Genomic DNA, 27,659 nt, shown 5'->3' on the forward strand with positions numbered 1-27,659 from the left:
AAATATAAAGAAGATTCAGGGTTGGATTAGCCCTGCACAGGCTAATGGCTGTGACTGCATGAGGAGCTCAGGGGAGTTGACTGTTTTTATTGTTGACAGTGTGTGGTTGAGTCCTGACACATTTGTCCTCTCCACAGCGTCATGAAAAACTGTAAACAACACTGAACGTACTGGATTTCATTACGAACATCCCTTTGGAATTCTCTCATTCTTCTTTTTCTGGCTTTTTTCAGCACCTTGCTCGAGTCCCTGCTCCTCTGAACACCCCATTACCTTGAAATCAATGCAAGTTTTTTGGCAGATTTTTCATGTTTGTGTCTCCTGCAATCACACACTCAATCACAGCTGTCAGATATCTTGGACTCAACAGGATGTTGAGCAACTCAAGCTCAACTGGAGCAAATATACTTCAGAAAAGAGACAATAAAAAGCTTAGTGAAGTCCTTAGAGGAAGGGTTGGTAATTTTCGAAAACAAGCATGATTTTGAAAGTCACGCCCCTCACTTACTGTACATGCACAAGCGCAATTGGTCCAGAAGCGGCGCTCAGCTCATGCTTTGGGTAGAGAACGAGCAGGGAGACGGGGAGGCGTGATTGGTTCATCAAATTGGTAAAAACTGGTAAAGTTTTTACATGCTTACAACTGCTACAGATGACGGATTTTCTTCGTTCCCTTTTCAGAGCACATGAATTATAAATGTCTGTCAGGACCTAAAGACAATTTCAACCAAAATCTTTAAAAAAAAGTGTATCTGGAGAAAATGACCAACCCTACCTTTAAGTCATCAAATATGCAAGGCTGTTTTTTTCTGTAGAGATGATTAAATTGTGAGGCTATATTTCAATTTAACTGAATGATCCTCATTTTATTTATCCTTGAAACAAGTTGCTTTGCCTTTACGAAGGCTTTGCAAATTGCTGCGACAAAGGTTTTTTTTTTTTTTTTTTTTTTTACAAATGTCAGGGGCAAACTGAGGCAAACTTGTTCTTGACCAGTATAATCCAATTAAAGTAGTGTGCCTGGTATTACAGCCCTTGAGCTACAGTCAAGTCTTTCAGTAAACTGGCAGAAATCTGACACACTGTGAACATAGAGTGATGTCAAACTTGACTTCTCTTAGTGCCAAATAAAAAAGTGTGTATTTTCTCATATATGATCCTGCTTGTTTGCCTTCAATGCTCAGTTTATGGAAAACAGTAAACACTGCTATGGGAATATTAAGAAATTAAGACAAGAAAAGCTGAAACTTCCACAGAGATAAAGGCATGTGAGCAGAATCAAGATGAAACTTTTCCTGATCTTTGTGATTTCTGCTGGGGGTTTGAATTAGCTACCCTTACAGTAACACAGTGCTGTAAATTCCTAACAAAACAAACAGGATCCAATGTTCTCCTTCCTGTCATGTTGTATCATCTTGTACTGAGATATGCGCCTCGGGAGGAGTTACAGTGATTGTCTGCTGTTTTTATTCCAGTAGTGAAATAAATATTGAGCCAGGCATACATAGGGATGCTGATAGACAAGGTTCTGAAGAAAACAAACTCTGAGCTAAAGATTACAACAGCTCAGTTCTCACGCCAGCATGTCTCTCTATAGACTCATCAGGAACAGTTTGTCACATTGGATCATGCATTAGTCAACAAAGTTTGGCTTGTTGTGGGATCATTAAAAAAGTCATACACAGAAGGTGGCGCATCAAAAGGTTGTGAATAAAAACTGCACTAAAAGAAAATCACAGGAGCGTGACTGTGATCTTGTGAGACTCACCATTTTCCAAATGAAATATTCTGAATGGCCATAAAATTGATAATCGCCTTTCTTTCATAAACCACAGCTTCCTCACAAACATGAGTCCAAAAAGAAAATAATGCTACCAAAAAAATTTGCATAATCAAGCTTTTACTCTCTGGGAGTTTGTATCATGATTACTTCAGACAATTAATGGAAAAGAGTGATGTTTTCTGCCCCAACTATAAAAGGATTAGGCTGCTAAAAATAAAGCTTGCACCTTGTGCGGATGCACTGGGGATTCCTTACCCTCCGGGTGGGCAGGGCAGGAACACCGGATCCTCATCTGAGGTGGATATCACTTATCTGGAGACAAACAACACAGATTAGGAGAGGAGACAGAAGATACACTGGGGACAGAATGTGGGAGGGCTCTAACACAATTACACACAAGCACCAAATCCCTCCTCTGATACCTCTGAGAAATGCTGCTGCGATAAATAGTAAATAGAGACCAAAGCCAGGCCAAGTCCTTCCTGTCAGGCAGCACCCTGCAGCAGAGAAATGAAACACCCCAATGTTTGTTAGACACCTCCAATGCACTGTCATGAAAAACATACTGGCTTTTTTCTTCCACTTTCCTACAAGATCAGCCATGATATGGCTCATCAGTAAAACCAGTCTAGCTACAAACTTAAGACATTTTTAGAAAATCCAAATTCTGAGTTGATATCAGCGCACCAATTAGTGTGTCCCATTTCCTGTCTTTGATAGAATAAAATCATTTTTATTTGATTAGCCTTTGGCACTGACCAAAATGATCCAAGCCCCAACTATTCATGGAAAATCATGAATAGCATATAACCTATAAATCCTAAACATGGCTCCTATGACGTATATCAAACTCCCCCCCATCGGCTGCAAAAATTTTGTTGCAAAAGTGAACACTTTAATCCAATTTCTTAGACCCCAAGGCCTCGTGCAAGCAAACCACCTTATTTATAGTGACTGCAGTAGTCTTGAAAATGGTTGTAGATGGCTCATTGATTCACTCCATGTCTCATGATTAATTCATGGCTCTTCCTATGTCTTTGTGGAATACATAAATCCCTACATGAGTCACCAATAATATACATTCAGATAACATAGCCCTGATAAGGATTTTGACGGTTGTAAGATGAAGTCATTCTCATCATCATCAAGAGCTCCTTTTTGGCACTACCAAGGCACCAAAATGCAAATACATGAGATGACTGACTTTGACAGATTTAATAACAAAGCATGTCTTCTGTTCCATTGTGTATTACGGTACAAGAGGTTTGAATATGTGTTTACCCTCATGTTGCACTTCCAGGATTTTAAATGGACTCGGGTTGGTGTTGAATACGACAAGTTTACTGGGAAATGAGTTGCTGCAGCTCTGTCTCTGTGCCAGCTGTGTGTCTTTGATCCCATGTGCTCGAGGTGTTGGCAGAGGTCTCCTTGCCACCCCCTCTGCATGTCCCACACTGTGTGTTCTCTGACGCCATGGCTAATACCAAACGCATTGATTTACTGCAAGGCATCTGTCAGCTTGATCACTTTTTGCCCCTAACCAGACATGTGACATAGTTGAGATTGAATTCAACATTTGCTTTGATAATAATAATGAATTACATATTCTAATGTATATGAGTTTAAAAGGTAAGACTTGAATGGACAGATAACTGATTTGCTTTGACACGAGCAGCTTCTTCACCTTAAACAAACTGCAACGCCATCCTCACCTGTAATACCAGATTCATTTTTTAAAGCTGCATACTTTACTTTGAGTTAAAGTCACAGACTGCTCTACTGTACATGGCTTTTTTTATTTTTCTATCTCAGATGTCTCAAAATTGCAAATTCATCATGGCGATAAGCAATATTCACTCTGATGCATAGACCATGATGCATTTAATTAATCCAATCTCCGTTCATACATCAGAACTATAATTAAAGTGATAAAACAAAGTAGAGAACAATACAACTTATACACTCATGGGGGGGGGGTGGCACACTTCAATAATAAAATACTCAAGACATGATGTGAAGGTAACACTTAGCTAAGACATGTTTAAAGTTTAATATTATATTCATTTATAATGAGAAGAGAAATGAAAATAATTTAGAGTAAAACATGGATAACATTATTCATATCTATATGAGCAAAAGGCCACTGTGGTTGTTAATGCATCTTGCACCAAATGATGCACATAAAATGATTCTTGTCAATCGTTGCTCCTTTCCGTGATTAAGGTTAATCCATGTGAGAGGTCAGAGAATCGGTTCCGTGTCATTCCAATTCACAAGTGCATCTTTCCACCTGAAATAAAGAAATACAAGAAAGTTTAAAACAACTCAGCCAGGTACATACCTCATGGTTTCTAACAACCCTAATAAGCTGTCTTTTAATATGCAAACATTTTGAACCCCACATTTTTGTTTCTTGTTAGTATCTCTGCAGACATAATGGTGTATGTGCATGTACTGTATGTCTGCACAGTTGAAATGCAAAAACATCCGTACCTTGTTCGAATACAGAGCTCCATTGGAGGAATGAGGTCAGTGTCGACAGTTTGAGAGCTTGGAACCCAATTACCGACAGCTAAAAACACAAACAGATGATTAACACATAAAGATTAAGCTTAATGGAAAAATTAAAATGTCTAAACTCAAACCATAAATCCACATGACGGGACACAGATCATACTCATCACTATGAATAAAGACCACATCATAATGACAGAAATGACAACATAATGTAGATTTTTCTAATTGGTCTTTGACTGTAATGAAGGGTTGAGATCAAATCATAAAAAAATGGATGTGTTTACTGAGAAAGAGGGATACGTGACGCTACATACAAACAGTAAGGCGGATCTCCTCGTGTTGATTGGCCAGGCCATCATAATAGTAGAGGTCAAACTCCAGGCCTTTGTCCTGGTAGGTCAACAGCTCCCTCTGGAGGCCAAACAGCACACTGAAGTGGCTTTCACTGCACACCACCCAGATGGGGTAAAGGGGAGTCTTGAGGTAAGCTCCCACCTTAGACAGAAGTAGAACACAGAGGGTTAAAGAAGTAAAGAAGTTACAAACACAACCCCTTCAGCGTAACCGAGAGCAGCCTCCATCAGCATTATTTGATTTATCAAGTGTTGAAATGCGTTTAACACATTTTTTTTAAGATGATATTTTTGGTGTCTTTTACCTTTATTGGATAGTTTAGAGTGTTCTCAGATTTTATTCTAAGCCGAAAACAAACGACAGATAAGAAAACTTTGGTGGGGGGGTGCTGGTAGCCTAGTGGTTAGTCCGCGCGTCCCATGTGCAGAGGTTAAAGTCCTCCAAGCGGGCGGCCTGGAGTTGAATCTACCTGTGGCTCCTCTCCCGCATGTCATTCTACCAGTCTCTCTCTCTCCCTGATTTCCGACTCTATTCACTGTCCTACCTCTAAATAACGGCATAAAAAGCCCAAAAATATATCTTTAAGAAAAAACTTAAACTGGTAAACATCAGAATCTTCTTTAAAAATTGCGTTAGTGGGTTTTAAAAAGGAATGTCTTTTTAAAGAACAGTTGGTGACTGAGGTGTACTTGACACCACCCTGTTTCTAGACACACTACTTCAGGGACCAATAGCATGCAGCTAAGCACCAATTTCATTTGATCTTGCACCTTTCTTTTATTACATATGAATAAAAATGGGATCACTGAATAATATGAACCTGCAACACATGAACAATGGGCGGAGGCAGTGTACACCTTTATCGTCAGAACCCCAAATGTTCAGAAAATGTATAAGGTTTAATTTTAAAAAAGGGAAAATGTAAGAAAGTAAACTTGTTAGGGATGACAATGAGAACTAATGAGTTTAAAACCTGATTCTACTGTGATCAGATTTTTTTTTTCTGAGCACAACATGCACATCTACTGAACCAAGAGCTAGAATCTAGGCCCCATATGGGGGGGGGGGGCATGTAGAGATTGACTTAGTAGACATTGTTTATGGAAAACAATTTACCAAGATCTGAGGGAAATACATGTAACTAATTGAAACAATAAGTTCTGAGAGTTTGAGTTCTTACTGCTATAAAACAAATCAAAATTGCAAAACCTGCACTATTGGTTAAAACAACATCAGAGCAATTGTCAGTCTAATTTAAAATCATGCCAAAAAAAATGTTAACGTCAAACTGTTTGGAAAAGGGCCAAAAAGCAGAGAAAGCCTCCAGGAAATGACAAATGTACAATTTATTATCCTAAAAAGCATTAGAAACAGGAAACCTCGACCAGACACGATGATGATCTAAGACGACACAATAATAAAGAAGGAAAGGACGTCAGAAGTGTTACTCATACAGGCCAATGTGGTGCTGCATTAGCAGCAGTGTTAACCAATACATTCATAGTTGTTGTTATGACGGATACAATCGACGCAGATCTGTGTGTTTTTTTTCCAGGAAGACACCATTAGACGAAACAATAAACTTAATCTGTGGAGCTCCTGTTTTTGACATTTGATACGATAAGGCAAGACATTTAGATTATGGATTCAAGTACTTTACAGTAATTTGATTTCCAAAGCAAAAACAAATAAAGATACACTGTCTAAAGGATTCATAGTACATAGAGGAACCAGGCAAGCTTGATGCTGTCTCTCTCTCTCTCACACTGATTTAAAATATACACTGAAGTAGAAGCGGAAACAGTAGGAATAAAAAAGAAGCCTGGAAAAAATCTTGCATTGAGGGTACCCCTCCCTCATCCCCCTCATCTCCCTCATCTTCAAGCTATTCCATCCTTATTTTTTGTTTATGGCTTTTTGTTTGACTGAGTTACTGTCTCTCTACCCTAACTTGTAGAAAAAGTTTTAATGTGTCCAAAACACTTTGAAGTCAACATTTTTTGGAGCGATGATTGAGGAAACAGTTCAATATTGTTACAGTCTTCTTCAAACTGAGAATTTAACACACCAGCTGAACAAATATACGTTTACATTGTCAAAGCAGAATTTAACATAAAACACAAAATGATGTACAACAGAAGAATAACAAAAAATAATATATTAAAAAAAAAACAGAATCTCTCTCTCTCACTCTCGAGAACAAATCGATGACGTCATTTTCATCAGATTGTGAAGCCCCTTGTGGCACCGTTTAGATTTAGGGAGATATAAATAAAATCGGATCAGTCTGACACAACTTTATCAAGTTTTGTTTTTCTTTCTCTGCTGCAGGCAATTAGCCTGTAAGTTCATTAAGAGAAACCAAAAGAGAAATAAAGTCTTAGTTTGAGTTCACACGCTTTGCTGATGGAGATGATTTTAAAGAACATAATTGAGTCATGACGGTAGATACTGCTTTAAACATAGAAAGAGCTATTCAATGACCCCTGAAAATAACCCTGAAGGAAATCCTTGAGCCAGGTTGTTACAACACAACAGTGCAAAAGAGATTTACCAAAACATGTAAATCAATAGGACAGTTCAAATGTCCTAATGATTTACATGCGTCCGTTTCCTCACTGCAGCTGTTCCATTGATGAACCTCCTTTGTTGTGACACAGTGTAGCTCCTTGCTGCTTCTTTTTTAATTTAAATATGAATTGAAAATAGAAATATGATCATTTAAATGACAGAGTAAGATAAGTAAGCAAAATAAATAAGTATGGATGCTCCGCGCCAATTTTCAAACCTGAGTCTGAAACAATCACCACCGTTTCAAGCTGAGAATCACAGATGAGGATGAAATCTAGGCACAATATCCCCATTTCTTCACGAGATATGACGGCTGATGAATAATGGCTGTGAAGGTGTTTCCCCAGAGCGTTATCATGTCACAGTGAAGTCGACCGTATTGGTAAAAAATGTCACCATCTTATCATTTTTTCAAAGAAATACTTTTGTGGGACATCTGCAAATAAGTGTACTACATCCTAACTCATGGGGGGGGACTATTTTGTGAAGTCACAGTGACCTTGACTTTTGACTACCAAATGTAACATCTGAGATGTAGCTGAATTCCCTCCTACCATTAACTGAACCTTTAAAATAATGGTATGGGTGACTACTCATTGACTACAGCAAGAGCCTGTTACTCCCCATTTATTTCACTCCTCCTTTGTGAAGTACTTTAAAGAAACCTGCTCAGAATGTATTTGGCTAACAGCATTAAAGAACGACATCTTTCTATTAATTACAGTAAAAAATGCTCACTGAGGTATTTTGTTTGCACTTGTTTATGACCATCATCTGATCGATCAGCAGCACAGACCAGACAGTGCGCGTGCATTGACACTCACCTTTAAGATGTTATAATGTTCAAACAAGGACAGCAGGCCGACATCACAGTGGTCTTTGATCCCCTTGAGTAGAGTCATGTTGCCGTTACCAGAGTCCAACTCCATGTCATTGTCAAAGACATTAGAAACGGCTCTGCCGCAGAGCAACAGGTTGACCAGCTCCTGGGGACCACACATACAAAACGAGCAATCTTAGTATCCAGAATGAATGCAGAAATGCTTACAACAGTGACAGCAAGTACTGTTGAGATGTTTTTGCCTTCAAGATGGACTAAATCTTAAGCTTACTTTTTCTTGGACTAATATTTTTTGTTGTTGATTGGAAAGGTGAGTGTTCACTTATAGAGCTGACACTGGCTTAGTGGCAGCCCATCATAAATACTACCTCAAACACTGACCTGAACACAAGTGGACTTAACCAATGTTATCAGGCCAGTTTCTCTACCTTGATTATTTCTCCTGAGTTATGATACTGGCCAGAAACACATAAGAAGACAAAGTGCTCTGAACCATGTTATTCCCCAGTCTCCTCTGTCATATCAAACCTGTGTGCAGTAACCATGGGCCCCGATGAGTGTAGTGGTGGGCACGTCCATATCCTCCGTTACTCTGATGAAATAACAAAGAGGAGGAAGTGTTCTGTCATTTAGCTTACAGTGGTCACTGGTCACTATACTGAACGTTTGCTCAGTTACAGAATTCAAAGAGGCGGCACATACTTTTCAATAGATCGAGTTAGAACAGCAGAAATGGTCAGCAGCAGGCATCCTAACTGCCCAGTCTCAAACTGTAGAAAACACAGATTAGAGTAAAAAGGTTTACTAAAGTGTTTCCATCTGACAGGCAACCTAAGGCTGAGGACGTGAGATTCTTACCTGCTCGATATGCTGCTCCAGGAGCAACTGCAGGTCCTTAGAGTTATCGACTGTGAAACATGTTATCTAAAAGAAAAGATGTACACACACACACACACACACACACACACACACACACACACACACACACACACACACACACACACACACACACACACACACACACACACACACACACACACACACACACACACACACACACACACACACACACACACACACACACACACACACACACACACACACACACACACACACACACACACACACACACACACACACACACACACACACACACACACACACACACACACACACACACACACACACACACACACACACACACACACACACACACACACACACACACACACACACACACACACACACAGTAACAAGACTAAAAGTTTTTAGTACAGAGTACATTTCTGATCTGATGGTATCCACAATGCTATACCTGATTTATTCCCCTATTTATATTATTCTTCAACTATAACAAAGATGCTTTGCAGATATGGATACATATCTCCTGCAATAACAATTAAGATATGGTATAATAGAAAATGAACACATCAAAAATGGCTACCTAAAATACTGAAAATATTTTAAAGAATCTCCCAATCCATATGTATCTTAATACAACTGTATTGCATTAAGTGGATTTGTGCTTTATCACTAAACTTTCAGCAGGTGTGTGTATGTATACCTTTTCAAGCACTCCTTCAGATTTGTATTGTCCAGATGGAGTAAAATGGTTTCTTCCAGAATTTCTATTTAAAAACATGAAATTAAAAAATGCAGTTGTAAAAATCAATGCACCACCCAAACAGCTGAGGTCAGCTGATGCTGAGGTGATTGCCGATTATCAGAACCATTCGAGAACCTCAACATGGTAAGCACATGCATTTCACCTAGTTAAAAACTCAAATTAAGGTTCTGTGTATTGATGAATATACTTGTATGTAGATGATTAAGTGGAGAAAGGTTTGAATTACATCGCAAGTTTGGCTTGTTTTTCCTCACCAGCCCTCCACAGGATTTCGGCCACAGCTGAAACGAGACACTTTCTTCTGGTAGTGTTGGACGGTCTTAACTTCCTGAGAACAAAGTGGCATTTGAGAGAAAAGCAGGTCAGCCAGGGTAATAATACAGTTCATATACAGCAAGCCTTTATGTGAATTAATGCCTGTAAAAAGCAACTTCGGGATTTCAATGTGGGTAAACAGATGTTGACAACTTACTGAAGATCTGCATCACTGCGTTTGATGTTTTCAAATAGCAGTTTCTTTAAAACAAAAGCTTGGACAGATGCCAGAACACCACATGGGCCACCCTATAAAATAAATACACAGATTAAATAATCGTACAAATTACTAAGGCATGTGAAATCCATTCCACTGGCTTCATGAATTTCAGCAGGATGACACAGTTAAGACAACCTTTTTCTGCACAATTCCATATCTCAGGTCATGCGTTTCTGAGAATGTGAAACCCTGATTCCTCCACTCAACATTGAAACAATTTCGGCTGGATCCAAGAAGAACCACTTTTAATTCCTGGGGGGGAAAAGCAGAAGAAGAAAAAAAGGGGGGAACATTAAAGCAACCAGAGGAACTCTCCCCTGCATTTCTCAAGTAACAACCATATGAACTACAAACCATTGCAGTGTGCTGATCCATGGGGCAGGAGGAGGAGCTGTGCTCTGTGATGGCTCTTTGAAAGGACACTTTGGAGAGCTCTTGTGTATTGTCGTCATCATCAATGTCATCTAGAATGATATACACAAACCATCAGCTTCACAAACACAAGACAACAAATAAAAAAAACTATTTTCTTTTTGCACAGCACTTACCTAAAACCATCTCAGGCACATCCAAATTAGCCACAGTTGTCCTGGGTAGAGACTTGACTCTGAGAGAGACATGTGTTATACATGTTTAAACAAAGCTTGGTAGTAGATCACTTCAGCTGTGGTACATTTTATGGACATTTTCTGCAAGCATCTTAAAGTGATTTACCTTCTAGTCATCTGCATTTCTTCCCCCAATTTTTCAAAGCTGTGTTCCCTCTGCAAACTCTCTGGCATACTTTGAAACTCTCGTTGCCCGAATACAGAGTCAGCTGGGCTGATTTCAGAGAGGCCCCCCTCTAAGCTTTTTTGATATAAGCCTTTCCCAGCAGGACGATTTCTAAGATGATCGCTTTCTTCTCCTTTTCTCAGGATCAGCTTCGGCACTTCTTGTCCTCGATTCTTCCTTTTGTTGTTTAATTCCTTAAAAGAAAACAACAGTGTTTGAACAGTGATGATTACAGCGAGTCATATAATTCAATTCTTCTATCCAAGAAGTACATAAAAAAATGTAGTACCTGTGATGTGCTAGCTACTGGTCCAGCCATCATACCACGTCTGATTCGATTATTTCTGCTCCTCTGGGTGCTCTCAGCAACGGAAGTCCTTTTTTCTGGTTCTCTTTTCATCATGCTCTCATTGTCCTGGGCGGAGGACAACAGTGGCTGGATTTGTTTGTCATCTGACTCGTAAGCCTGGAAACCCGTCGGAGAAGGACTTGACAGTACATCTGTCTCGGACAAAGAGGACGGATATATATCTTTTTTATCAGACCTGTGAGGGAGACAAGTCTTGATCAAATTAAGACCATTTTTAGAAATTCCTACACAAAATGATGCATCAAGAAACTTCATTTATGAAACACCTTGATTTGATATGATGGCTTACAGCACATCCTTACTTTGAGTCAGTCATCCCTGCTGGTGTTACTGTCGCAGAATTATCAATCAAACAGATAGATTGAGCCGAGTGCAAGGGGTCACTTTCATTGCAGGTCCTTTTGTCATTCTTATGGCCATTGATGTGATACTTTACAATTATTTCCAATAATGTTTTCAAGGGGACACTCTCAACCTGCAATGACAGAGATATCTGCTTAGGTTACATACTTTTTTTTACTGATGGGAAAGATTTTAATAATGTTGCTGAAGATATTTTCTCGCTTGAATTTCATGTAATTTGTGCCTCATTTTGTTATTTATTTATTTATTTTTAAATTGGAAGAAATCTCAGATTTACACAGATTTACTCCCTTTTTCCACTAATACACTTCTCACCAGCCAACCTCCTGATGTAGGTTTACCTTGTTCTTTCTATATAGACCCTCCAAGTTGAGAATCTGCCTCAAGAGGGATCTGTTGTTGATGCTGGCCTCTGTTCGTGGATGCTCCTCGTCCATACAGGCAATGGTCCGCTTGAGTCCCTGCACAACAACGCAGTGTTACACATACCTGTCACATCCTGAGTCCAGGAGTTGTGATTTAACCACACTGACATTATAAAACCTTCTGAAATTGGTCACATTGGTGGTTTTCAGTACAGTATCTAAACATGATGCTGTGTTTACCATTGCTTGGGAAGTGCTAATGCTAGCTCTATTAATGGTGTAAAGTTCATACATAGGAGTAAAGTATTCTCTACCTAGCGTTCTTTTCACTCACCTTTCGATTCAGATATTCCCGCACAAGCGACGAAGAAACCTCGTCAATTGAAACGGCCATGAATACGGTTACGTGTGGCCTTCTCTACGTCAAGAAGAGAGCTCAGTTCACGTTAGCCCGGTCTGGCGAACCATAACAAGGATGTGCGACCAAACAAAAGACAATTGTGCCCTAGTTAGTTAGTTAGTTAGTTCTTCGGGGACCGTCCAGGTGTGTTGAAGAAAGGGATGTTGTTCAGCGTTCCCATGGCGATGATAGAAGCTCCTCTCTAGTACAGTAGTTGCGTGTTCTTCTTCTCCTTCTTTGCTTAGGCAGAAAACGCATCACCGGCGTATTGCTGCCCTCTACTGTCCATTGTTAGTATTTATCATAGTTATTTGTCATATTCTTAAATGTTCTTGTATTACGACGGAGGATTAGGGCCACGTTCATTTTTTAAATTATTATTATTATTTTTTTATTATTTCGAGTTTAATATCGTAAATTAACGAGTTCAAGACCAGCCTGCGCAAAATGATGCAGGTAAGTAGAACTGAAAGTAGGCTATTTTCCTCTGCAGACAACTTCCTCCCTGTCAGTGTGGTTCTTTCTTCGGAAAAGCCACAGTTTCTTGCAGTATCTTTTCAGGGTGCTGATATTTTATGACAATGTGAACGTGATGATGTGCCAAAAGCATGTGTAGTTTCATATCTGCATAAGTAAAGCCCCAACACAACTATTTGTGTCTGTTATCGGTCTGCCTTGTTAAAGTGTCTCACTTGCAGAGACAGTTTGTGTCCTGTTCATCAGTTTACAGAGAAACAAGGTCTTGCAAGTTGAAGTGAAAACTTCCCTTGAACTGTTTTTACCGACTACACAAGGAAGTAGCCTCTTTCCTTATTAGTGAAACCTTTAGGCCGAGATGCTCCATGTTTGTCATTTGAGAACAGGATGCTGCTGCTCTTCTGATATAGACTAAAATAACGACTTTATTCTTTTATTCTTTAAAGACTTTAAGACTTTTTGGCCCTAATCCTCCATCGTATTATACAGACCAGTGATGTGCAGATATTCCCACCGTTTCTTCATCTTATTCCAGTTATCCAGATTTAACAAATGGCACAAAGTGAGCACACAGTGCCCCAGTCTCAGCCTGGTTTTAATGACTGAATCGTTGCCATTGCAATAAAAAATACTTTTTTGTCTTTCCAAATAAGACCTCCCTTTTCTTTCGTTTTCCCATCTGTTCTGCCACCTTTATTTTACTGACTTCTTTATGATTGCCATGTACTCTGACACATTACACTGTAAGGTGTTTTCTATTTTTTCCTCCTGTGTTGCATTCTTTGCATTGTTATCTGCACACTCATTACCCTCAACACTCATATTAGCTGGCAGTGGCACCCAAATAAAGCACACCTTACACCCTTCTCTGTGAATTCTATACAAGGTTTGATTTCAGTTCTTTAATTGTTGACAATACTTCTGCATATGTATAGACCTATATAAATACTGTATATGTGCACTTCATCTCTAGTAATACCAGCAATGTCCAAAGTTCCTCGCAGCAACCACAATTTCTATTCTTTCAGAATTCCTCAGCATGTTTTGAAACAGAATTGTTTTCATTTTTGGCTGGATTGTTCCCCTTTCTTGTGCTGTAACTTCCTCCTGTTTTTGTTTTCTCCTAGATCTATTTCTAATACTTTCCATCTCTTTCTTTATTTTAGGGCAGTCCTCTTTCCATTTCCTCTTTGGTCTTGCTTCTTTGTCACAGGGAACTGTGTCCAAATTTCCAGCACTTTCTGCACTGCAGGGGCTTGGGCACAAAGTGGATCACACCCATCTCTCTCACTATACATTAATATGTAACTTGACATCTTAATTAATGCCATTTAAAAGTAAAATAGGCCCTATTTTCTGAGATCGATCACTAGTTCATTGGTCTTAAATGCAGATCATATGGACGGAAAATATACCTGGATGGCCGTTAATACCTGGACGGCCCTCCTGGGTGGGAACCACTTTGCATTACATATTCCCCCAGGCCACATTGTCTCAGGGCCACAACTTTGGTCTCTCATTATTATCTCATGGACATGAGTTATTTCTTGTTAATCCATGTCACTGAGGGTATGGAGCTCAGCGTAAATTCAGACAGGAAGACTGGTTATATTCTTTCACAAATTCATTCATCCTTTCACTTCAACCTAAACTACTTCCTCTGTCTACCTGCTCTGGTGATCAGCTGATAATGGGCGTTTATTCTTTAAGTAATTAAACAACCAGATTCGGGCACAACCTCTCTCAACCAATCATCCTGCTGCGGCAAAATGCTGAAACAGTTCTCTCTCTTCCACAGTCATTCTGTCATTTCAGGGCAACCGCTGCAACCCACCACCGCCCCAGTCACCTCCATTCCAGCTCAGCAGAGTCCAGGTTCAGGCTCATCATGGCCTCCATTCCTCTTCACCACCACCAGTGTCTAGACTCCGTAAGGGGGTATCCTATCCTGCTGTCGGCCTCATTACCCTTCCGAGTACATGAAGTCATCACGATGGAGTCTAATCCCCCAAAGACTTTGCACATTCAAATCTAAATGGTTGCACATTTATTGTTAAATAAATAATTGTTCATTCTCAATTAAGTCTCTCCTGATTGAACTGTGTATAGAGTATTAATGTCACACCATTGAAGTCGGAATATTACGACAAATCTCAGATTTTCTTTGATTTGGCCCTAATCCGTTTAAGCACTGAATGAGATCAGTCATAAGGTCAGTTCACTAGACATGGCCAAAAACACAAAGAAATAACAATGAAAAGATCGCTTCAGTTGATTTTCTACTGTAGATGTGGTAATTCAATCTATCACTTATACTCAGTTTGACTCTTTAAGGAGCAGTTCATCAGAGAGTAAAATGTTCAATAGAGAAATAAAAAAAGACAAAAAGCAGTAATTGTAATTCAGGTATTCCTCAATGTACCATCAATGACACCACATCCTGTTTTTGTTCATTTTATTAAAACATCTTCATTAATAATATTTTCAGGCTACTCTATGTTTCTTTTTCATTATCAAACCATTAAACAGTGACCTACTGTCCAGGACAATCAAATCACGACATCTGTAATAATAATATAATGTATTAGATTAAAGTCTAAACAAAAAAGGGGGGTTGAAAATGAAAAAATAAATGAATAAATAAATAAAAAGTGTTAACTTTCTCAGAACAGAAGCTGCATTGTTAGAACAGTTATTAAGAAGCTAAATCGTTTTATTGAAAATCAGAGAGTAAACATGATATCAAATGTTTCTGTTTCTGTGTCTCTGCTCACTGCTGATTTCTAATAAAATAATAACAACCATGTTATCCTTTGACATGATTCCAGTCAACTATTGCAACACCATTAACTAATATGGCAGAGAGCACGATTAGCTATATTGTGAGTCATATTCATGCCCTTGTACAGCATAGGTTAAACACTAGTAATTATTTTAGAAGTTTATATTATTCATCTGTACTTTTATTCATTGAAAGTACAAGGACATTTGACGCCTTCCATTGCAGTGCCTCAAGCACAGTGTTTCTATGAATGGACCATAGAGTGTGATATTTACAACACAGTACTGTGAAACTTAACTTATCTTATTGTTAGGGCCTCAGAGTGAATATCATTTTGAACAAGAACAGAATCATATCTGCTTTTGGCACAGGTATAACCCTACTCTAACAGGGAGTATAGCTTTACAATTGAGCAAAATGTAAAAAAAAAAAACTTATTTTGTTTTTGTTGTGTAACCCTCCCTTAGGAATGCCAGACAAACTGCTATTTCTTCCCTCCGCTGTTTGACCATACCATGAGGGACAAGGTTTTACAAAAGGAGTGAGAGACAACAGGGAAAGTTTCCAGAACATGGAAGGGCATCAGTAGTCATAAGCTGCAAGAGAGAAACAGAAGAAGAAGAGTTACCCACAGCTGCATCTTCACGAGGAAGAGGAGCATGCGATCCACTTCACAGGTTCAGAGGTTGTAATCCAGATTGGAGGTATCATGCAGGCATGCAATCACACCAAGGTTGTCTTACTTTCTACTGTAAGGATGCAGGTACTTGCTGCTGTGCCTCTGCTGTTCACAGCTTTGCACATATACTCTCCCTCATCCTCTGGGAAGGTCTCTGGCAGGTAGAGGCAGTACGTCTCTCCTCTCTCTATATACTGATAGTCCTCACAGTCCTGGAGCATCTCTCCCTCAAACCACCAGGTCACCTCTGGCTTGGGCTCCCCAGTGATCTTAACAGTGAATCGCACTGGCTCCGAGTCCACCACCGATTGATTTTTAAGGGGCTTTTTAAACCATGGAGCCCCCGACCGGGCGTGATCCTCCTCATCTTCATAGGCCGCAGAGCCATTGATAATGCTACCCTCGTCCTCCACATCATCATCTTTCTTCTGCAAACAGAGGACATGAATAAAATATATATTAAAAAGCTTTAATGCAACATAGACCAAAGCTGTTATGCTCACATGCATGAGAACTAATGATGCTTGCATTGATTGTGAACATCGAACATTTACTTTTTGAAGGGCAGCATCGATCTCCTGCTGCTCAAACTGCATCCTCTGCAGCTTCTGCTCCTCTATTCTCCTCCTCTCCTCATCTTCTCTTGCTTTGGCCATTTGTTGAAATCGGGCTTTCATGTCCACCTTCTGTTTGAAGGGTGTCTCCTCAGCCCTCATTGCTGTCGTTTCCTGTTCCTCATTGTCCTGAAAATCACATCGACATTAGCATATCCCTTCTTACAAATAAGAAAAAGGAAATACAACCTTTCAGGTCATTCTTTAAAGAATAAAACTCGCAAGTTTTGCTTTTGTCATCTTGAATCTTGATTACTTGTCTTACCTCCTGGAACCGCTCAGATTCTCTCTCTTTGATTTCGTCATCCACTGCCTTCCGTCGTGCTCTCTCCATCTCAATCTTTTTCTGTATTTCTTCTTCAGTCAGCTGCTTGATCTTCTCAAATTTGGACTTGAGGTTCTTGGCCTGGATGGAGCCAGTTCTCTTGAGCTTGGTCAGCTCTTCATACTCTTTGTTAATAACATCTGAGCTTTCATTCACTTCATCCTGTGAAAGAAAGAAAGTTATGATTGTTATGCAAGTTCTGCATTCTTATGGTAGAGAAAGTTACGCACATGAGCATTACATCTGTTGTAGACTAACCTCGCCCATCTCTTGTCTCAGTTGTTCAAATTCCTGCTTCTCCTGCTCCCTTTTCTTCTTACGTTCCTCTGCCTTGCGCTTCCTCTCAGCGTCCTCCTTCTCTTTCAGTAACTCTTCAAAGTTGATCTCCAGTTTTCGGGGGTGCAATGCTTCTTGAGATGGGCTCTTTACCATGCCTACTTCCTCATCTAGTACCTATGCACAAAAGTAAACATAAATGCAGAGAGCTCTTTACCGTGTCTATTCTGTTTTTTCCTTCTGAGTCATTGTTCGCTTCAGTTTGTAATAGAGGAAAGAAATGAAGACCTACCACTTACCTGGCATTAAATAATGTCTTAAAACCACTAAAATCTAAGCAAGAGCCATTCTTATTGTTTATTGCAAATAAAGACAACATGCAAGGAAAGAAAACATACATACATCATCGTCTGTGGTGCCTTTGTACTTCAAGAGAATCAATTCATTATAGGATACTGTTTCCTTTTATTTTTCTGTGATAAATAGACTTTTGAAAGTGAAATGTCTTACTGTTTCATCTCCATATGCAGACTTTTCCTGATCCAGGCCAGGGCTCTTAAAGAAATAATTTGGACAGGGGAACAGCAATGCATGTGTACCAATGGAGCCCATCAGAGTAATACATTGTACATGAACAAAATGTATTAGTCCTTGTGAAATTAGAATCCAGATTGAGAACATTTAGACCGGATCAGTGTGAAATGTTCAACTATTTGTTAGTTCAGCCTACACTGTTATGACTAACATGTACTTATAAACCTTTAGTTTTTGCTGTTAGAAGATTTTCTAAAATATGCATGGTATGCACTGCTGTTTTTATGTGGACATTTTGTTAAAAAGCTGGTTTCTATGTTCTTTTATAGCCAAAGCTGAGCAGCTACAAAGCAGTAATTATGTCAAAGGCCAAAAAAAAACATATTGAGCATACTCTGACCCATAAATGATCTGCTAAAAACATGCAGAGAAAACCTTCCGGTCACTTTATCACTGTGACTTACCATGCTCTTGCGGGCCTCTGCAAAGAGCCTCTTCTCCTCTTCCAGTCTCCTCTTTGCCTCTTCCTCAGCCTTTTTCTGCTCCTCCTCTCTTCTCTGGCGTTCCAAATCCTCAAAACTGGCACATATCTTCCCGGGTTTACTTCCCTCCAGGTTGAGTAAGGCCATCAGCACCTCATCATCCTCATCTACAAGCTGAGAAACAACACAGCATGGTAAGCAAACATTTCAAAGTGACGCTTATTTTATTGTTAAGTATTAAGTAAGTATATGCCAGGGACCTCCACTTCAGCTGAAAACTATTTTTAAAGAAATATTTTGATAGTCTTGGAAGGATGCATTTTAACTTTCTGCCTAGGAGCAAAAAAAGATTAGCTTAGCTTAGTTTAGTTTAGCACAAATACTTGAAAAAATGTAGGGAGCAGTTTGCCAGATTGAGTGGTGAAAAGAACAACCCTTAAAGTTTAGTTATTAAAACCATATCATGTAAAAATAACTATTTGACTTTTTCCAAGTAGCCACCAGAAAGCAGCTGCTTCCTACCAATAAAACTTCTGGCACATAAATAACTCTTCTAAAATTGTTTAAGTGTCATTTTTACACACTGGTGTTTGTATATATATATATATATTTTAAACTTGTTGTTTATCAAAATGTGAAGTTCAAATGACCATGTACGTGGATTTTGTTACATTTAGACTGAGTCAGGCAAGCACTTTCCTTTTCTTATTTGTCTTTAGCTAAATGAAGCTAACCAGCTGCTAGCTGAAGCTTTTCCTTTATGTAAATATCTAATAGTTCTATCAATCTTCTGATTTAATTTCCCACATGAAAGCTTATTTTCTACATGTCTGAATATAATTCAAAGGACGCATAAGATCTACGATATATTAGTTGGATAAATTGAATTTTGTATAGGCAGAATATTAACCATGCTCTTCCTGGCCTCTGCAAAAGCTCGTCTCTCCTCCTCCATTCGTCTCTTGGTCTCCTCCTCTGCTTTCTTGCGTACGTCTTCTACCCTTTGCCGTTCTAGCTCTTCAAAGCTCAACCTCAGTCTTCCAGGTCGAAACTCCTCCTTGTCTTCTTGAGGTTCCTTAATGTCCTCATCTTCTCCCTTAGGGAAGGCAAGCATATGAACAGCAGTGATTACATTTTAACTGCACAGTACGGAGTTGAATATCTGTAAATCAAATCCTAAGACTATATTGCTGCTACACAGTACTCAGTTAAAATAATCAATTCCTCCTCTTAAGTCTAAGACATTTACAACAGAAACTAAATCTTGATATTGCTGTCAGTCTCCAGATACAAAGGATTCTTTGGTCTTTGGTTTACCATTCCCAGCCTGGCCTCCTCAAAAGCTTTCTTCTCATCAAACAGACGGCGTTTGGCTTCCTCCTCAGCCTGCCTCTTTCTATGCTCCTGCCTTTCCTTCTCCAGCTCTTCAAATGTCAGCTTCAGCTTGCCAGGAGTGACCTGCATCTTCTCTGTCGGCCTCTCCTCTTCATCCTAAATATAAGTGAGTGTGAGAATGCAGATGAAATTGTTTAACTTGTAAGTGAGCAATAATGGCTGAAGAAAGCCTAAAACAACATTTGATTTATCGTGAGCGCTAACAGATATGAAAAGTTTAGTAGTACCTGTTCAACAACCGAGCTTCTCTTGGCATCCCTGAAGGAGCGTCTGTTTTCATCGTATCGCCTCTTCTTCTCCTCCTCTGCCTTCTTCTTCAGTCCCTCCTCTCTGTTCTTCTCCATGTCTTCAAAGTTCATCCTGATTCTGCCCGGAGGTCGTGATGACTTTGCTGGAACCACTCGTACCAGGATGGTGTCATCTCCTTCCTAAAATATAATCTATAATGTCAGACTCTTAGGGACTCAAAGTTACAGAGAATATTTATTAATTTAAAGTGTTGGAAAATTATGTATATGAATATATATACATATATATATATATATATACATATGTATATCTTTACAGTAGTTGAGATCAAAGATTTGTCTGTGTTTCTTTATCTTTCTTTGTCATTTTACTATCTCAATTTCAGAAAGAAACTTTTTACCTTTTTTCTTCATTTCATATTTCTAAAAGATGGAGCTAATCAAAGATGGGAAGTACAAATACTTTATTTTCTACCTTAGTATCCCTGTCTTTTGTCAGAGCTTTTCTTTACAGTAATATTAGACATGTCCTTCAGAGCTCTGGCTGGTTTTTACTTTTATACTGTGAGTGCATTTCAGAGCCTTTACGTTTTCCCTTTGACTTCACTGAAGAAGTTAAAGAAGCATTCTGCTTTTACCAGAGCCTTGTTTACAGAATAAACTGTCCTTCTACCTGACTGCAGACTGTGGATACTCTTGCTACCATTGAAAGTAATAGCAGCCTGACAGATACAGATTTACCAGCCAAACAGTGTGTGGTTGAACCTTTCTCATGTTTCAGAGTTGTTAGCAGTTCTACATAAAGGACAACTTTGCAGATGGTTTCATTTAGTAACTTGTCACAGCAGTGGCCAAAGGTTTTTTTGAGAAAATGTACAGAAATGTTTTTTTCTTTGGTTTTATGGCGACATGCTTATTACAGTAATGCAAATTATTAACATTTTGAGCTAAGCTGTCTTTGTGACACATTACTGTAATTGTTTGTGGTGTATGGTAAAAACAAATCTCGGTCAATCTCGATGCCTTCCCCCTTAACACATACTGGGAATAACAGCCTGTGTGTGTGTATGGGTGTGTGTGTGTGTGTGTGTGTGTGTGTGTGTGTGTGTGTGTGTGTGTGTGTGAGTGTAGATGGGGGGAACTCAATTGGCCCAATATTACCATTTGCGGTGGGTCAGAGTATGGTTGTCAGGCTGAGATAGCAGAGTCTAAATCAGTCACAGTAAGGAGGTCTGCAGCTAATTTAGTCACTGTGAGGTGTGGGAAACAGTTGCCAGTCATATGCTGTCTACACCTGGCAGCGCTGAACGCATGCTGTTCCAGTTGTTTCTAGAACAAGAGCAAGTATCACCAAAGACATGAGAGATTATTCCAGTTAAACTCCAAATTTGAGGGAAAAAAATAGTATTATAGTAGTATTTTTAATACTAAACTAATAGTAATAAGCCTTAAATAGGGGATGACCTGCTACAAGTAATAGCTATACAGTTATTAAACATAATAAGCTTAATGTACATCACTGAAGATATTTTGTCTGAAGTCACGCTTTAGAAGAAGGTTTGTCAGAAAATAATGTTACTGACAGTTTCCCCTGACATTCAGCATTTTTCACACAGCACTATCATGGCTGCAGTTAGGATTGTAGAAGCGCGGAGGTCAGTTGTTCATAGATTAATCCCACACTTGTTTAATTGTTCTTAAGAATCTGTTTCAAGCTAATTTCTCAAAAAAATAATTCTTTCTAATTTAAAGAGAGCGTGTGGAGAGCTGACTTATCTCACAAATAAACACTTTCTAATAGTCTTTTTAATTTGCATTATTATATAACTATTCAAGGATGGTTGAAGGAAATAATAATACAATTACAGCCCCATATATACAGCTTTATTGTTTTTTTTCCCTCAAGCTCCGTCCATGCTACAAGGAGCACAACTATTGATAAAAAATGCCTACAGTGAAATCAGTCTGAATATTTTAGTTTATAATAATTAAAGGCATTTCCTTCAAATTTTCCTAAAACCCCAGGTATGTAGTAGTAGTTTAAGACTTGAGCTTAGTTTTTATGAGAAAGACAAAGTTAAAACGACATTGCCTTCTGAAAAGAGAGTGTGGATTAAAAGATTTTTCTGTAAAGCATTTTTAACATATAGAGCTTGATTATAAGTTTGACTGACTTCCTGTACAAGAGAAGCATCAGCAAAGAAGTAGCAGGTAATTGCCTGTAATTGCCCTTCTGGCTAAAGACTACTTACATAAGTATTCCCAAGAACTACACAGTCTATAAAAAAGTATGAAAGGCCTCGTATTTCATGTTGTTGTTTTTGTACAGCTCTGTGCTTTGTATTGGACATATTCTGCAGATTTATAATTCATAACTTTACAAACTACAACAAATCTTGCAGAGCAAAATAAATATATGAGACCCCTTTACCATGAGTTCACACGCTGGCGATGTCAACATTCTGTTGGTTACAGACCTATATCTAGCTTCTGCCAACTGCTTGCATCTATTATGCCACTTAAAATAACTTATCCGAGTGGCAGCTGGGGATTACCTGAATCATTACAGACACAAGTGCGCCATTCTTATCAGAAAGGCAGCACTAAAGCATCTAGACGAGCTGTCCCATTTCTCAGTGAGACATTGTGCAAGGCATCCACCACAGCTTTACTTACCTCAGCTGCTTTCTTGGCCAACTCTTTCTTAATTTTGGCTTTTTCCATATGGTCCTGGGCCTCCCTCTTCTTCCTCTCTCCTTCCATCCTCTTTCTTTCTTCCTCTTGTCTTTGTTTTTCCATTTCTGCAAACTTCCCCTTCACACTACCTGAGGATTTCACAGATTAAAACACAAGCATTTAGCCTCCTCTTAACCCTGATCTCTAACTGAATTGATATCATTCCAACCCTTTGCTTATTTTTTGTGTGTCTTACCTGTGATTTTGGGGACGTAGGATTTTTCTACCTTTGCTGGCTTCTCCTCTTCCTCCTCATCGCTGGAAGCAAGCAGTTCTTTTATCTGTGGCGGATCAAACAGAGACTTGTGGTGAGGTTACGGTTTAGCTCGGATCATCTCTTTTGCCACTCAGGCACCATGCTGGTCCCAGCAAGAACACGGGCCTAATCCCTGTTAATAGCCAAGTCATGTGACCTGCAGGTTGGCTTCTGATTGGGCGATGGTATTGTTGCACAGCAAGGAGATGAGTGCAGGTGTCCAAGCCTGGCCAGCTATGGCACGACTGTACACAGGAAGGTTGTTGTGTCTTAGTATCAATGATAATCCACTCACAAAACACTGTATCACCCACAGTCTATCTTGAACATAAACTGTCTTAACCTTAAAAATGTTTTCACCCCATGTTGCCTCCAAGTCACTAAAATATTTACTTCACACTAGATTTCAAGATCAATCACATCTATATTTTTTACCTGTGTTTATTGGTCAATACAAAATTTAACAAACACTTTTTTGTATTGTGAGTCATTTTTTTACATTAGAGCTGTGACTGATTATCATTTAAACAATGATCTATCTCATTTAATCTTATCTTCAAATATACAATATCATCAGAACAGAAAGATATGTCTTAAAATGTCTAGTTTAACAGACTTAAAACAATCATCTCATTCGAATAGATGAAACCAGAAAATCTTTGGCGTGATTACCTTGAAAGATTGCCCTTAAGGTTACTCCCTTGTCAACTTGTTGTCTATTAAATTAGCACTGCACTCTTGCACTCTGGTGACTACTCTACCCACAATGCAATTTACCCACTAACAGCCTTGAGCCACAAAAGGGTTTCTTAAACAAGTAACGTTCAGTAGTGTCATCACAACCTGTAAAAAAATCATTTAAACAGTGCTAATTTACAAATATTTTATCGTGTAATTGTGATTAATGTGTCTGTTAATTAGATCAAACACAAAAAATAAAACGGTATAAAATTCAATCCAGTGAGTTAAAAAACATTTGGTACCACATCAGACTTTAAGAATTTTTGAGGAGCTAATTGGAGTATGAGAGGGGTTCAGTTGTTATGTGTTGTGCACACACAACCCTGTGTGGTGTGTGTATATAAGATGGTGAGTTCTCACTCAAACCTTGTTACCGGTCATGTTTCATCATGCCATGCAGGTCACAGTCGGGGGTTAGTTCGGTTATCAGTCTTTGAACCTGCTGCTTTCTGCGGTTATACTCCTTCTCCTTGATGTATTGTTCCTTCCTCTTCTGCTGCTCATCCTTGTTTCTCTGCCTGCTGCGCTCCTCCCTAGCTTTCTGCATGGCCACGAACTTGCCTGTCACATCCCCTTTTTCTGCATTCGTTTTGGGCACGTAGCTTCTGGCCACCATCTTTCTGGACCGCATGAGTTTCTGTTGTTTGAAAGTGAATGTGAAGATAAGATTACAATATCGCAGAGGAAAGGTTAAATGGTGTCAGTTAGGCGTAAACACCATATTTACTTTTTCGCGTCCCAAAATTCCTCCCTTACCTCTTTCTTAAGAGCCAGATCAGAAATATTCTGGTCTTCATTTGTGTCAGCTTGTGCGTCCTCCATCTCATTGTCCGGTGCCACACCATTAACACCTTCTGAACTTTCATTTTGCTCATTGACTGAGTCGCTTTCTTTGTGATCCACTCCGTTCATGTGTCTTTTTTCGGTCTCTTCACTCACTTCGTCCTTAGTGTGGCAAGGTTTTTCATCTTCCACTTCTGACATCTTCTCGATGTCCTCCTCTGCTTCTTCAAAATCGTCCTCCTCCTCGTGTGTCGGATCATCTTCTTTGTTTTCTGCGTCGCTCATGTTGAGTTCATTTTCGCTTGTGACATCGTCAATGTCTACAGCCGCAACCTGCGCCACCTCAGTCATGATTGCACCGCAATGACAAGTTGACAAACAGGCTCTGTTAAAATTCTACCTGCAAAGAAAAGAAGGAGGAGTAAAAATGTTAGCACTCCTGTTGCTATATGCACAGAGGATTGATTGCTAATCTGCTCTGCACTTCACCAAAGCAAACTTGACCACATGACAGAAACACATTACTGAGTTAGCGGATGTGTTTGTTTTTAAATACAGTATTCATGTTCTTTGCAAAATGCTACTGAGCTTTTAACTGACTGGCATGGCAGGAATTAAATATTTGGGCCTGTCACTTTGACTGTATTTATTTATCACTGCTGGATATACGAAGTGCAAATACTGGCAGAAATGTGCCTGAAATTGTTAGCGTTCAGTACTTTAAATTGCTAATAATTTTAACAATGAAGTTGTAAGACAAGATTCAACTTTAGTACTAATTGTGTATGTTTTATTGTGATCCATGTATCAATTGTTAAGTTCATAAACGTGTTTAGTTTTCATGTTTAATATTTAAATTTTCCATTTTATCATTTAACATCTAGCGACAAGATTACAGATATTTGAAAAGCAAGATCCTCTGCTTTTTCCGATGTATTTATCATTCTTTAATATGACTTTTTTTCTAATTATGGATTCATTTGTGTGACAGACCCCCCTGACTACAAAGTTAAGGCCAAAGGAAGCTGCTCCAGTATGTTGAGAAAGAGGGCCATGAACGCTTGCTGACCTCTATTTATAGCCCACTTGTGGGTCCAGGACATGTGATCATGGCTATTTTTGATGAGTGATAGGCAGTTGGACAGAGCTCTGGTTGGCACCCACATGTCGCCCCACAGACCCTTGTCAAAATGGAGAGACTAAAGAGCTAGACTTTTTGGAATGTTAGTCATCTAACACAAGTTTCCTCAAATACCTTATACAGGTATTTAGATTCATGTGTGACACGATGTCAGGAGCATTTCAATGTGGAATAAATAGAAATGTGCCACCAGTTGATATATGTATTTTAGCTAAATCCACAGTCATTTTTACATTTCTAGTCAATCACCTCTTGCCTCTGATTTTGATTTTTACTGTGGTTTCAATTGTCTTTTGCATTTCACACACATACACACAAAAAAAACAAGACTACTGAAAATGTAAATGCTGCTTAATTTAAGCTAATTAAGATAATTTAAGATAATTTTAAATTCCCTAATCTCAGCAATCTCTAGCAATCAATCATTATTTGCATTAAGCCAATTCATAGCATAGCAATAGGGACATTTATATGAGGCGACTCACAAATCAAACTGACAACTGTTGTTTTGGATCCTCACCTTCTATTTCCAAAGTTCAGCATGTGTACTGAAACTTACAAAATCTCAAATAAGGTCAAATTCTTTATGACAATGTCACACTTGATGAATGGACAACGAACTGGAAATACTATGTAGGCTACCAGTTGTTGGTTTGGTTGTTGATGTAATCATAAGAGTATTTGTCAGAAGAGGTTGACAAACAATTTGATGCTTCATCTATCAATATAAGTAATATGCCACAGCTTACTGGAATAACTGTTTGTTAGCTATTGTAAACCTGTTCCCATTTGTAGACATTAATTGTATAGCCTATTCTACTATTCAAATGTAACTTTACACATAAAATCTTAATTAGCTGTTTAAGAGAGGCTAACTCATATAGGCTAGTGTTAACAAAATTGTACTAACATAAGTAGCCTAACTTTAAATTAAACTCACGTAGGTTGACCTTGTTGACAGAATAATTGTTCTTACATTTTCAATAAAAAATGAATTTTACCTCTAACGCACGGTGTTGTCCTCCCGTTGATAAATACAATTTCCTTTGGGTGAATATAAACCAGGAACACCGTTCAAGAAGCGACCACACGGTGAACAAACTCGACTGACTGCTGGTAGCTGTTTCTATAAAAGTAGCCCACCGTTACTTTCTACCGGATACTGCATTCTGCACGAGCCAGCCAGCCGCAGGTTCAGCTGTTGCCTCATGACACGCGCGCGCGCGCGCGCGCGCACACACACACACACACACACACACACACACACACACACACACACGCACACACACTTGCCTGTGCCCACCGCAGCTCATCCTCTTGCAGCCACAGCTGCGTAAATACTGCTTATATTGCCTAAAAACTGACCTGATACAATCGTTGTTGTTGTTTGTCTTGAATAATTGTAAGGTAAGGGACTAATGAAGTTATAACGACCTGAATTAGAATTTCACAGTGTTTGTATGTTTTCATGTTACTGAGCCTCAACAAAAGGTAATTTTCTGTCACTATGTGACAGACAATAAAGTTTTTTGAATCTTGAATCAAGCTCTGATATTTTAATATCACGGCATAATGCAAAGTTTAGAAGTGTCACTCACCTGTAAATAAAAGTGTATGACTGTAGCATCACTTACTTTACGTGACTGTAATACTTCTTTACGTATTCATGTGAAATTCCAATCTTTCATTT

The 27,659-nt window shown here is 39.0% G+C and overlaps 2 protein-coding genes across 5 annotated transcripts; both read right to left on the reverse strand.

Moving 5' to 3' along the window:
* Nucleotides 1-3,797: 3,797 nt before the first annotated feature.
* On the reverse strand, nt 3,798-12,761 carry mindy4 (MINDY lysine 48 deubiquitinase 4). The gene is made up of 18 exons (XM_061033592.1): nt 12,435-12,761; nt 12,077-12,196; nt 11,675-11,847; nt 11,292-11,547; nt 10,943-11,196; nt 10,777-10,835; nt 10,583-10,692; nt 10,364-10,480; nt 10,166-10,257; nt 9,920-10,021; nt 9,631-9,694; nt 8,925-8,990; nt 8,769-8,836; nt 8,595-8,658; nt 8,050-8,211; nt 4,615-4,795; nt 4,277-4,355; nt 3,798-4,073 (listed from the first exon to the last, which is right to left on the reverse strand). Exons 1-18 carry the CDS (start codon nt 12,492-12,494, stop codon nt 4,025-4,027), a joined length of 2,076 nt encoding a protein of 691 aa, XP_060889575.1. The 5' UTR covers nt 12,495-12,761; the 3' UTR covers nt 3,798-4,024.
* A 2,656-nt stretch (nt 12,762-15,417) lies between these two features.
* nexn (nexilin (F actin binding protein)) lies at nt 15,418-27,126 on the reverse strand. 4 transcript variants are annotated; one of them, XM_061033594.1, is made up of 15 exons: nt 26,971-27,126; nt 24,802-25,228; nt 24,485-24,682; nt 23,245-23,329; nt 22,989-23,137; nt 20,292-20,492; nt 19,987-20,160; nt 19,580-19,765; nt 18,652-18,843; nt 18,164-18,208; nt 17,636-17,830; nt 17,318-17,539; nt 16,993-17,181; nt 16,503-16,866; nt 15,418-16,355 (listed from the first exon to the last, which is right to left on the reverse strand). In XM_061033594.1, exons 2-15 carry the CDS (start codon nt 25,177-25,179, stop codon nt 16,342-16,344), a joined length of 2,592 nt encoding a protein of 863 aa, XP_060889577.1. In that variant the 5' UTR covers nt 25,180-25,228; nt 26,971-27,126; the 3' UTR covers nt 15,418-16,341. The 4 variants fall into 4 exon arrangements, with proteins under 4 accessions (XP_060889577.1, XP_060889576.1, XP_060889578.1 ...); XM_061033593.1 differs by lacking the exon at nt 15,418-16,355 and having other exon boundaries at nt 16,380-16,866; XM_061033595.1 differs by lacking the exons at nt 15,418-16,355; nt 18,164-18,208 and having other exon boundaries at nt 16,381-16,866.
* Nucleotides 27,127-27,659: the final 533 nt, after the last annotated feature.

This window comes from Labrus mixtus, chromosome 3 (genome assembly GCF_963584025.1).
Source record: "Labrus mixtus chromosome 3, fLabMix1.1, whole genome shotgun sequence".
Taxonomy (NCBI): domain Eukaryota; kingdom Metazoa; phylum Chordata; class Actinopteri; order Labriformes; family Labridae; genus Labrus; species Labrus mixtus.